This window comes from Rhinichthys klamathensis, unplaced genomic scaffold (genome assembly GCF_029890125.1).
Source record: "Rhinichthys klamathensis goyatoka isolate OS25496 unplaced genomic scaffold, OSU_Roscu_1.1 h1tg000299l_1, whole genome shotgun sequence".
NCBI classification, from domain to species: Eukaryota; Metazoa; Chordata; class Actinopteri; order Cypriniformes; family Leuciscidae; genus Rhinichthys; species Rhinichthys klamathensis.
This window is the reverse complement of record NW_026606818.1, coordinates 32,609-45,435: the sequence shown is the minus strand read 5'-3', so window position 1 is coordinate 45,435 and position 12,827 is coordinate 32,609. Positions and strand designations below refer to the sequence as shown.

The 12,827-nt window shown below is 38.7% G+C and overlaps 1 protein-coding gene across 2 annotated transcripts in view; it reads left to right on the top strand.

Annotated features, from left to right (window-relative positions):
- The window catches only part of ppp1r13l (protein phosphatase 1, regulatory subunit 13 like), a 28,846-nt gene extending 16,362 nt beyond the window's left edge, over positions 1-12,484 (top strand). The window contains exons 4-14 of one of the 2 annotated variants that reach the window (XM_056270211.1): positions 684-1,248; positions 2,351-2,434; positions 3,382-3,461; positions 4,054-4,408; positions 5,356-5,385; positions 5,748-6,205; positions 6,294-6,431; positions 8,642-8,775; positions 8,858-9,024; positions 9,370-9,563; positions 11,516-12,484. In XM_056270211.1, the coding sequence (XP_056126186.1) occupies positions 684-1,248; positions 2,351-2,434; positions 3,382-3,461; positions 4,054-4,408; positions 5,356-5,385; positions 5,748-6,205; positions 6,294-6,431; positions 8,642-8,775; positions 8,858-9,024; positions 9,370-9,563; positions 11,516-11,551 (2,241 nt within the window). In that variant the 3' untranslated portion in view covers positions 11,552-12,484. The remainder of the gene's footprint in view (positions 1-683; positions 1,249-2,350; positions 2,435-3,381; positions 3,462-4,053; positions 4,409-5,355; positions 5,386-5,747; positions 6,206-6,293; positions 6,432-8,641; positions 8,776-8,857; positions 9,025-9,369; positions 9,564-11,515) is intronic. The other variant, XM_056270212.1, reaches the window with a different exon arrangement.
- The last annotated feature ends 343 nt before the right edge of the window (positions 12,485-12,827 follow it).

Genomic DNA, 12,827 nt, shown 5'->3' with positions numbered 1-12,827 from the left:
CAGTTGACATTTCAAGCAGTGACTCCTGCGGTGATACACATAATATAATCATTATTCATGCAGTTTATAGCTTCATGTTAATCAGTAGACAATGTGGACTACATATGTTTGCTTGTAGACAGATATATTTTATTTCACACAGCATATTTATATATTATATATGCTCTCCAAGACTGCATTTATTTGCTAAAAACAGCAATATTGTGATATTATTACAATTTAAAGTTGTTTTCTATTTTAAAATGTAATTTATTCCTGTGAATTTTCAGCATCATCACTCGGGTCTTCAGTTTCATGCGATTCTTCAGAAATCATTCTAGTATGCTGATTTATGCTCAAGAAAATGTAATTTTTTGTGTGTTTTTTTAAACAGAAACCTAATAATAATAATCATGAATTATTATCTTTATATAATATAATTCAATCAATCATAGCTGAGAAAAACGTCAATAGTTTCTCTCTACAAACAAAGAGACTTTTTGGATTTATAAACCTAATATAGCATTGTGTGTAGCCATTAAATAACAAAGGCTTTTTAATTGAAAAAAGACTGCCATGGTCGTCCCAGAACTTTGAGTTACTATCTACATTCCACAGTTTGAGATGGTGCATATGTGGCTAAATATTGTTCTAGTGTATTTGAATCCAACAGCATGATGTTTTCCTTGATCTTTTTACTGTAGAGGTCCAGTCCCAAACCCCAGGACAGCAGCAATGGCAACAGCGGTTTGTACAGCGCAAACAAGAATGGATCTGAGAACATCAGGACAAGCTTCCCCGCTTCCCAGAGCTCAGACTCCACCATCAACAGGAAAGAAACCAACCTGGACTTTCCTCCTGTCCCCACAATGCGATCTCCATCACCTGGCCTAGACAGCATGAAGTTTAGGCCTTCATCTCCCAGTCCTTTAACCCAGCAGTCCCCTTTCACTACACGTAAAGACAACTCAGATTTTCGATATCCCGTCGACCAAAAGATAGCCCCTAATATGTCTCCGAATACATTGAGACGAATGCCGCAGAGGTCTCAAGAACGAAGCACGAGAGGATCGCTGAGCTATGTGGAACTGTCGCCCTTATCCAGCCCCACATACGACAGTAAAACATCTCGCAGCTTGCTTCAGCCCTCATCTAGCCCCAAGTCTACGATGAACAGGTCACAGAGGCTTGATCGAGGTCCTTCCCCTCAGTCTTTCAGTCAACCATCAGCCAGTACGCTACCACGCAACTTCCAGTCATTCAGACCAGGTAAGCGGGATTTTGAGAGTATTAAAGGGATAGTTCACCCAAAAATGAAAATTCTGTAAGTAATTACTCTCCCTCATGTTGTTCCAACCCCGTAAGACCTTCGTTCATCTTCGGAACACAAATTAAGATATTTTTTTATTAAATCTGAGAGCTGGATCACTCCTCCATAGGCTTCTTAAGGGATCGAAACTGGCCGGCCCAAAAGTTATGAAAGACATCGTTAAAATAGTCCGAGTGACTACAGTGGCTCAACCTTAAGTTTATCAAGCGACGAGAATACTTTTTGTGCGCAAAAAAACAAACAAAAATAACGACTTTATTCAACCATTCATTTCCTTCTCTGTGGGCCGTGATATTTCACGTAGTCAAACTACGCAAAGCTTCTAGGTTGTACGTCACACGCATCACACACATGACCAGCGTCGGCCAATCGTGAGCCTACGTTTGACGTGCAACACAGAAGCTTTGCGCAATATCACTACGTGAAATCTCACGGCCTTACAGAGAAGGAAATTAATAGTTGAATAAAGTCGTTATTTTTGTTTGTTTTTTGCGCACAAAAAGTATTCTCGTCGCTTGATAAACTTAAGGTTGAGCCACTGTAGTCACTCGGACTATTTTAACGATGTCTTTCATAACTTTTGGGTTTAAATGCATGTTACAAAATAAATTATTTTCAAAAGATGGAAAAAAAATGGGAGGGGGAAAACACCCAACTATGCATTAAATAACATAGGAAATGAATACGGGTCATTTTAGACCCACGTTGTGCACTAGAAGAGGTTTGCATTGCTTTTGCATCAAAGGGTTAAAAATAAAGGTTATTTATTGCCATTTTCAGTTCTATGAAGAATCTTTAACATCTATAGAACCTTTCAATTGCACAAAAAGGTTCTTTATAGTGGAAAAGTGTTCTTTAGATTTTTCTTCACACTCTGAAATGTTTCCGGAAATGTTCTTTAGGCAAACCCATGATGATTCTTGTACAGTGTGTACACTACAGTGGACACCAAAGGTCTTTGGTTGGTGGTAAACTTGTCTGTTTGCTTTTTTTGGTTTTTGGTTTGTTCACTCATCGGTTCTTTCTTCCATCTCCTTTCAGAAGAGGGAGTGCAGAGGCAGAAGATCCCCTGGAACGAGACAGATCTGGATGCATACGAGAGAAAGCCTCACCACACCTACGATAGTAAGTTCTGTTGCACAATTTACACAGAATATAACACACAATAACTCACTTTTCTTTCATGAAATTGCATTGCTCAATAGTAAACCAGGAGGCAACATTGTGCAACAATGAACCGAAATTAATAATCAAAGACCTGTTTTTGTTCATTCCGATATTTTCATTGAAATTGAGTGCCTGAACTAGAAACTATTTTATTAAACTATATCAGACTTTACACTGACTGCTACATGAGACAATTCTTAATTTTTTTTTAAATTGATTTGACATAAATGTTAAGTGAATACTGAAAAAGTAAATAATTTAAAATGTGAAGAAAATCGAAATAAATATAAAACAATCTATAACAATTCCAGTCGCATAATATTGCTTCTGTGTAACAAACACATTTAACCATTCATAATATACAATTAATGTATGACTTTAAGTGCTCTAAAAGTTTACAATATTAATAATAACATATATATAAAAAACAGTCCTTTACACAATCTTTAAAGTTTTGATATCCAAGATGTATTATGACAAAGAAATGACTTTTTATTGGTTTATTCAAAGTCATACCTTCATTATTAAGCATTTTATCGCTATATCACGTGCTTGCAAAGTGATGAAAATGGGTTTGTTACCAAGAGGCAACATCATGCAGTAGACTGGGTTAACTGTAAGCACATATCATCATCTGTTGTCAAGTCGCTCTCTTATTAAGGTGATGATACACAGGGCAACTTTTTGAGCAATGTTGCTGGGCAATCTTGCCGAGCGATTGTTGCTTGGGCACTTTCCCATTGAAAATGGGCAATACATTTTTATCTGGATAATTTAGTTCGGTCGTGGGCCCTGTGTCTCAACTGGTTGCCCGTTGACAGCAACACTGCCCAAAAAGTTGCCCCGTGTATCATCACCTTTAATGTTAATTCGTCATTAATTATGTGTTTTCCTCTGTGTTGTAGAGAATGAGTGGATCAGACCAGCTGTACCCAACAGCAACTGGAAAGAATCGAACCTGGATGCACCTTCCTCCGCCAAGAAGGTGAGCAAACTTTGGCGTGTGTGTGTGAAATTGGTTGTTGGTGCCAGTCTTAATATTTCCCAGGGCATTATTACAGTGTGAATGTCATTGTTAACTAATCTGGAATATCTGGATCAACTGAAACCCGTTGACATTTTCTTTTTTTCTCTCCCACATAATGCTTTTTTATGGTTGCTTTTTGCTAATAGTTCAACGACCATATTGTAACTTGTTGATACCATAATTAACAACCAATGAAAAAAAAGTGTATATGTAATTATGTAAAAATGTAATTATTTCCAGGTATAAGAAACAAGTTTAGAAAACTCCCATGAAACAGGCAACAGCTGTCATCTCATTTTCTCACTAGCTCCTGTCCTTACTGTCTTTTGTGCTGTGAATTTTAAATTTTTCCAAATTTATAGTGTGCTCTATTGGCATAAGTATTTTAAATTTGTATTGCCAAAGCATTTGCCTACAGATACAAATAAAAATAAAATAGTGTATAACAACAACAACATAATACTACTACAGCGTAACTGACTGAGAATGTGAAGAGAAAAACTATGCTTTCTATGTTCTCCAATTCTCACAGTTTCTTCTCTGTCTTCAGGATACCGCTCCCCGCTCTCTCCCACCATCTTACAGCTCGCTCCCGAGAAACACTCGTATCTCAGTGCCCCCTGACATCCCCTCAAACCCCAGCTCGGCGTACAGCTCTCAGCAAATCATTTCCCGGATCCCCGTTCCCCCTCCAAGCTCTGAAGTCCGTCAGCACAGGCCCATCCCGCTTTCCTTCATCATGAGGATCCAAAACCCTGGATTCAACAGATACACCCCTGGCCCAATGGGAGAGCCCCAGCCAGGTATATTCCAGCAACAACCTCCCCTGCCCCGAGAATACCTGCGGCACAACCAGACGCCTCAACCTCAGCAAGCGCAAAGACAGCCTCCCTACTATAGAGAAGGTACCAGCTACCAGATGACATGAGTGGGCCAACGACCACTCAATGACGTGACGCACACGATTAATTTATTCAAAAACACAGTTCATACATGCAGTGACCTTTCATGAGCATGTTTTTCATTTCTGAATTAAAATTAATTTTGATTTTGATTGTATTTGTTTTTGATGGCAAGTCAATTAAAAACTAAAACAATGTTTAAAATTAATTCTTGAAATAAAATTTCAGATGTAGTTTATCAGAGTCTTTTATTATTATTTATTTTAAAGCTGATTATTCATATTTTAATATTATTGTTTAATTATATATATATATATATATATATAGTATACACACGGTATATATATTTTAATTTGTATTATGACAAAAAAAACTGTCTGCTAAATCAGAATCATATGGTTCAACCATCACAGAAAAAAAACATAAAACAGGAAATAAAAGTAGACCATATATCATACATTACAATAGCAGATAATTTGACCATTGCATGACCATGGCAAGATTAGTTTTAAAATGTAATGTTGTGCAACTTTCCAAAAAGTTGATATTTGTAAACTGATTTGTGAATAGAAAACACTTTTTCCTTGAAATATCTGTTTACATTTTTCCTTAGAAAATACTGATTGAATTGAAATTGAAAGCATTTATTGTCACTGTATTTGCATACAACAAAATTAGGAGCGCTTATGTGTTTTTATGTGTGTATTCAAGAAAATTACTTATTACTTTTTAACTTGATGGTTGCATAACATGACATTTGTAGTCATGTGATGTTATTAAATTTAGTCATTAAATTGAAGAATTTCTTTTAAAACCATCAATACAAAGATTGTATTTCAACTTTTTAAATGTTTATTATTATTATTATTATTATTATTATTATTCAGGGTTCCAACACAGTTTAGAAAAGTATGGAATTTCATTTGTTTTCTTTTTCCATACTTATCTAGACCATGATCCAGACCTGGAAACTACTCAAAGTATGGACAAATATTTGTGTTTCTAGACTATTGCCCCTATTCCGTTTTCTAAAATATAAAATTATGACTTAAGAATGTATCATACAATGTGTTTTCATGGCAATTGTTTGGTAAGCAATGAAAAAACCCAGAGAAAATAAGATAATTTACAGATGCCTGTACTATATACCAAATATAATGGTGAAGAAAATAATTCTGTATGAACCATTTATGTTAAATATGGTCTGAAAAATCTACAGAGAGCTTTAGAAATTTCAGTCTGGAAAAGTATGGAATTTTGAAATGGATTTAAAATTTATTATGGACGTTTTATTTGCAATTTAAAATGCTATTTTTTTTGTTCGTTGGTTTCTTATAAACAGTACTTCACCCTGGAGATGTTGAAGCTGAGCTTGAGAAACGAGACACAAGTAAAACAGAAGGCCCTGTGTTCATGAAACCAGACGGAGAGGCTAAAGTGGAGGATTTAGAGATGCCCCCTCGTCCTCTCAGTCCCACACGTCTTCAGCCAGTGGTGGCTCCTCAGTCAGAGCTGGACACGGACCTAGACGAAGTGATGCGCATCCGGGCCGAGTTCCCCAGGGCCCTGAAGAGACGCGGCTCAGCCGAAGTTCCTCAGCCCCAGTCTGACCTGCCCATTGCCCAGTCCAACCCTTACAAGCAGATGATGAATAAACTGTTTCGCAGGAAGACCATCCGCATCAAGGAAGAACCACTTGCTGAAAGCGCCAGCTCTTCAGATGGAGAAGAGAGTCCCAAATCTGCTGTGACAATAGATCCAATGCCAATCACAGAGATACAGGTCTCTCCGGAACAGAAGGTGAGAGGCAGACAGATTACATATTGCTCAGTAACAGTGGACACCAATGACAGTTAAGAGGATATTTGATGTGAATCTGCTCTTACAGGGTATTCACTCTATCTTACGGAAGGCCACCAAAGCCAATAAATCCTCCGACCGTAGAGCGCACTTGAGCCCACTGGTTCTGATGTTGGATGGGTCCTTAGTAGGAGAGTTGGAAACTGTTCAGAAGGCTGCACAGGAGGTATGTGTCACTGCTTTGGGATTCGGCTGGTACCGAAGTATGGTTGCTTACAGGTGCTGGCAACTTGCTTCAGCACTGTATAGGGTTATTTTCAGTCTGGGTTAGATAGGGGAGAGCCGGGACGGTTGAAACACTTTTCAGATAAACGTCGTTTTCTAAGATAAGGTTACAGATAGATTTTTTTCGTTTTTGTAATCAACAACTCACAAATGTGTTCTCTTAGCATCATGTGTTATTCGGTACAAATATAGAATGATTTAAGTAAAAATTGACTTTGAACGGGAGTTGTGCTTGGTTTCAATGGTTCCGCCTGAGCGGGACGGTTGCAACACAGGGGGTGGGACGGATGAAACATTACAGTTTAAACTATTCATCTAATGCTTGTTTTTATGAACAATACCTAACAAGTTAATTATGTAGATAATTGTTACAAACATGCTTTGTCATTTATTTTAATTTAAAGGTTCATATTAACCATTTTGTTCTGTCGCCCAATAAACGATAGGCGATAAGCCGTGCGCATTTTGTGTGCTCTTTCTAATATGCTATTTTGACGAATCCGTTTACAATTCATATTCTTACATTTCTTCCTTAAATCATATTTAGTGTTTGCTAGTTGAAAAGCCTGTTATTATGAAGAAAACAACGTCAACCGCGGTTTTCCTATGACCAGATGGATCTGGCAGGATGCGCTGTCGGGACGATTGAAGCACTTGTTTCAACCGTCCCGACTGCGCCTCCTGCCAGTTAAACCCGTTTTACACTTAAACTAAAAAACTCTGATATTACACACTTAAGGATGTGTTGCAGTACTAATACACCTTCCATATTATTATTACAATGGCACATGAAAACATAAATACAACTTGTCAGTAAAAAAAAATTACTGCACGAAAGAATTCACTAACCGCACTCAAAAACAGCTTTCCGGCTCTAACTTTAAAACGACATGACGTAAAGAAGAAATGTTTTCACGGGTCTGATAGGCATTGCGTGCTGTAAGTGCTGACGAAATTTGACGTAAATGACGTGAGTTGTTTTCAAGGAAATCTCTCTGTTTCATCCGTCCCGCGTTTCAATCGCCCCGGCTCTCCCCTACTGTATATATATATATATATCAACAATAGATACTAAAAAACAGACCGCGCACAACTGAATAGATCAGAACACAGGGTCTTGAGTGTGTTTGTCGTCATTAAATACCGTTATTGACGATAACCGTAATATTAAAAAAATGAAATATTGATATTGAGATAATAATACACATGTGATAATATCGTAAATAATCCAGCACCAGTAAATGGTTGACACTCCAACATGGTAGGTGACAATATTGCACCTTAACTCTGGTTTCCACCCGTCATAAATTTTTTTTTATTGATTTTGGCCATGATAATCATACAGTGAAAGTCTGATATTGTGACAGCCTTAGTCTTGAGATGTATTGTATTAAAAAAAAAGATCCCGCCATTGACGGAATTTTTCGGCTTTCCTTGTTTTCACTGTTACATGGTATGTGGCGCTATCACGCAACTTCTGAAAGAGTAGAGAGAATCTCCAGATCAAAACAGGCAAAAAAGGAGCAGAAACAAGCGATAAAAGCATTGTTGTAGTCTTTGAAAAAACACACGATTTTTCTCTGCTTTTTGTCCTTTTTTTATGAAACTTACCCACATTCAAGAGTTGATAAAGATAATAATAATGCATGAAAAAATAATAATGCATGAAAAACATTCACAGGCTCTGTTCTTTCTTTTGATATATTGCTTGTTCAGATATTCATACAACAAAATATTCTTGGGGCCATGAAATTGTGAAAATTATATAAAAATGCTGGCGGTGGCTGGAATTATTATTATTTTTATTTACGTCAGCGGGAAAGAGTTAATGTATATAAGTTTGAATGTAAATATTTGTAATTATTTGTACAAATTAAAAATTAAAACTGGAAGTGAAAAATAAATGTAAAGGAATTACTATAAATGAAACAAAAACTAAATAAAATTACAGTGACTTCACTTTTCAAAGATACAAATTATATTAAATATGTTATAAATATATATGTAACGATTTTGCATAAATAAAAATACTTCAAAATAATACTGAAAATCAAAATACAAAATCAAACCGAATAAAATGTTCAAGTATTCAAGTGTCAAAATGCATCCCGTACTTGTAAATAACGAGTGCACTTGTGTGTCCCTGTATAGATGAGTGACCCGAGCCAGTCTAATGATGAAGGCATCACAGCCCTTCACAATGCCATCTGCGGTGGACACTCACAAGTGGTGGAGTTCCTGGTGCGCATAGGGGCGAACGTTAGCGCTCCGGACAGTCACGGATGGTGAGTGATCAATTTAACAAGTGCACATATATGTCTTTGCATATGTATGTGCACTATATATTCACTCTCATCTCATTGGCAGGACGCCCCTGCACTGTGCTGCATCCTGTAATGAGCGTATAATGTGCGAGTTTCTGGTTCGTAACGGAGCGGCAGTGATGGCCGTAACAGACAGCGATGGGGCCACAGCGTCACAGAAGTGTGACCCGTACGCCCCGGGCTTCGAGGAGTGTGAGGGCTTCCTGAGAGGTGAGGATGGTGTCATGAGAAAAAAAACATTACTTGTACAGAGATAAACTAAATGGCGCAACACAAGTTTTTACAAGCGTAACGCCTACATGTGTGTTAACTCCCAGCATTAAATTTAGCATGTCACAATGAGCTGTGCATTCCTGAGTTAATAGTGTCATTCGCTCATATGGGTTGGAAACAGCGGTCAGTACAAGTCAGGCAATTCATAACTGTAGGGTGGAGATGACATGCAATACACCCTTATTAACTCACCAACACTAGTTTGAGCACAGTCATGTATGCAACAGTTTCATTTGCTGCAGCCACCATTATGCGCAGTTTCACGTGTGTGTTTTTGTTTAGGTGTGGAGGAGGCGATGGGCGTAGAGAACAGTGGGGTGGTGTACGCTCTATGGGGATATCCTGCGCAGACTCCTGACGAACTGAGCTTCAGAGAAGGAGACATGGTGACCATCCTGCAGAAGCCTGAGGGGGTGGACTGGTGGTGGGCTTCACTGTGTGGCAGAGAGGGCTTCGTACCAAACAACTACTTTGGGGTAAGATGAGCTCATTTACACGAAAAATAATGGTCTAATACACGGTTCTCAACTAAGGGATTGAGGCCTGAAATTTAACTTAATTAAAATGCTGAAACAATCATGATGTGTATACTATATATCCCAGTTTCTGGTAATAAAAACGTATTGCATAAAAATATTTCAGACAAGAAGAATATGGGGGAGGGGGCTTTGAATCACTTTGTTTACACTTTATTTTCAAGGTGATGTTGTTACAGTGTAATTACTTTTATTAATTCACTAGATGTAGTGATGTAAAGGTGCAGTAAACGATTTCCGAGAAACGCTGTTGAAAGTGGGTCGGACTGAGCAGCACAACACACTTGTAGCCAATCAGCAGTAAGGGGAGTGTCCACTGATGATGGGGGAAGAGAGTGAGCCAATCAGCAGTAGGGGGCGTGTCCACTGATGATGGGGGAAGAGAGTGAGCCAATCAGCAGTAAGGGGCGTGTCCACTGATGATGGGGGAAGAGAGTGAGCCAATCAGCAGTAGGGGGTGTGTCCACTCATGGTGGGGGAGGAGAGTGTGCCAATTAGCAGTAGGGGGCGTGTCCACTGATGATGGGGGAAGCGAGTGAGCCAATCAGCAGTAGGGGGCGTGTCCACTCATGATGGGGGAGGAGAGTGTGCCAATTAGCAGTAGGGGGCGTGTCCACTCATGATGGGGCAAGAGTGAGCCAATCAGCAGTAGGGGGCGTGTCCACTCATGATGGGGGAGGAGAGTGTGCCAATTAGCAGTAGGGGGCGTGTCCACTCATGATGGGGCAAGAGAGTGAGCCAATCAGCAGTAGGGGGCGTGTCCACTGATGATGGGGGAAGAGAGTGAGCCAATCAGCAGTAGGTGGTGTGTCCACTCATGATGGGGGAGGAATGTGTGCCAATCAGCAGTAGGGGGTGTGTCCACTCATGATGGGGGAGGGGAGAGAGTGAACCAATCAGTAATAGGGGGCGTGTCCACTCATGGTGGGGGAGGGGTGAGAGTGAGCCAATCAGCAGTAGGGGGCGTGTCCACTGATGATGGGGAGGGGAGAGAGTGAGCCAATCAGCAGTAGGGGGCGTGTCTACTCATGATGGGGGAGGGGAGAGAGTGAGCCAATCAGCAGTAGGGGGTGTGTCCACTCATGGTGGGGAAGGAGAGAGAGTGAGCAAGAGGGAGATTTGAAGAAAGACTGTAGAAAGAGAGATGACTGAGAGACATTACAAATACAAAAGAGAAAAGGTCAGAGGAATATCCCTTGAAAAAGAAGGATTATGATCAGGCTAGAGCTTTAGGACCCGTGTTAATATTAGAAAAGTGTTTTGCTTCTGCTACAAACATAAGTAACGTTGGTTGTGCTATGTTTTACAGAACCGATGCTGTTTTTGTAATGTTATTTATAATAACAGGACAGTTTTGAGTATCATTGTCTGTCTGGAGCTGCTGGCGACCAATTTGCATTATTTAGCTTTGCTTCAGCTATGATACAGAGTCATCCACTCTTGCATTGTGTGTTCTTGCATTTTGGGGGCAGAGCAATGAAGGGAGGGGTGTGTTTGTTTGGGTTGATTTCAAATATCAACAGTTTTTCTCATAGATCACTTACTGCACCTTTAAAGCTAGTAGACCGCCTTGGACTAGTAACAAACCAAAATCCATGTTCCATAAGCCAGTTTAAGCTAGTACAGTATGAACCTTTTTCCGGAAAAAAAGTCTTTCTACAATGTTTATAGAAGAAATTAAAACACAAAATATGTGCTGGTGTCTTCCACTGCAATGTTTAATGCTGTTTTTCCGGTCAAGTGAAAATAGCCTTGGATGCTGACATGGCACTAAAATAAAACAATCTGAATCTGGTCAAGTGTAGCAACTTTTCTTTGTCTTTCATACATTCCAATCATTTTTACTCAGTCTTTAAATGTCATTTTGTCCTTTCTTGTTCTCTCACATGCAGCTTTTTCCAAAAGCGCGGCCTAAGTCACTCTGCTGAACCCATCCTCTAACATAAAAGACAAAAGCGATCAGTGCATCTGAATCATGCCATCCAAGTCTGAACACAGGTGTCACATGTGTGTTTGAATATGTGTATGATTTTTTTCTCTTCTGTCTTGTATAATGGACAGCTATGATGGGATTGTAGTTCAAACCCATAAAATGTCAGTTCAGTTTTCACTATAAGAACACCATGACAAAGTCACTTCACTGGGAATAGTGGATATAAACGTTTATATAGACCTTACCAATGGTAAAACTGTCATTAAGAACAATTTATCTTGTAAATCAGAGCATGCTGCCTATATCATTTGAGAATGGGGACTTAGTTTCATTGTATAAGCAAACTGGACTGGATTAGATAATAATGTATAAAAGTCTCATCATCCGTTTGTTTGGAAAGGCTCATTCTCTGTCCTGACTAATGATTTTCAGCACTGAGCAGAAAGGAATTCATCAGTCTGTCAGTATTGCTTTTTTATGCATATTTTTCACGTTTGTTTTATCAGTTGTTAATCAGTAATGTTGCATAAATGCAAAAAGGGGTTTTTAGAGATGCATTTGAATAACTAGTGTCCTAACTCAGCTTTAATTTCTTTTTACAGTATTCCACACCAAAATGTTAGCTTTTTATTTTTTTATGTAACTTTTAACTTGCTGTTTCTATCTGTTTTCATAGTTACCTTTATGTAGTATGAAATATGAGTGAAAGTTTTCCTCTCATAACAATATGCTCTCCATGTGGGTTGTATATGAAATATTTGCTTTGATGTGAGGGAGGTTTGCTTTAGAGATGTGTGTGCGTGAGTGAGTGTTTGTTTGATTAGCCTTGTTGAATCCACTGACTGTGACTGTTAAGAATACAATGACAAATTGTTACTCTCTGTAATACTCTTGCACAAAAGAAACATAAATAAATACTAATTGTACATTTGTGGTTTGTTTGAATCTTTATGGGACATACATAATTGCTAATAAAGCTCTTTGCACACAGGATTACACAGTGCATGCAAGCCACCAGTAGAGGGCAAAGCCCAGTCATTTTTGATATCACACAAATCAGATTTGCACCCATCACCCTTAGAGGTCTCCCAAGCAGCATTCTCATTTACTCGTGTGTGAAATGAATGGGGGGAGAAGTCTGCAAATGATATATGGGCTTAATTTTCTTCAAACTCTTGGTCAGGTATAAATCCAATGTATTTTGATTAATGAGTTTGAAAGATTCTATAAAGATGGGGAATATATAATTTGAAGCATATTTGATTAATCAA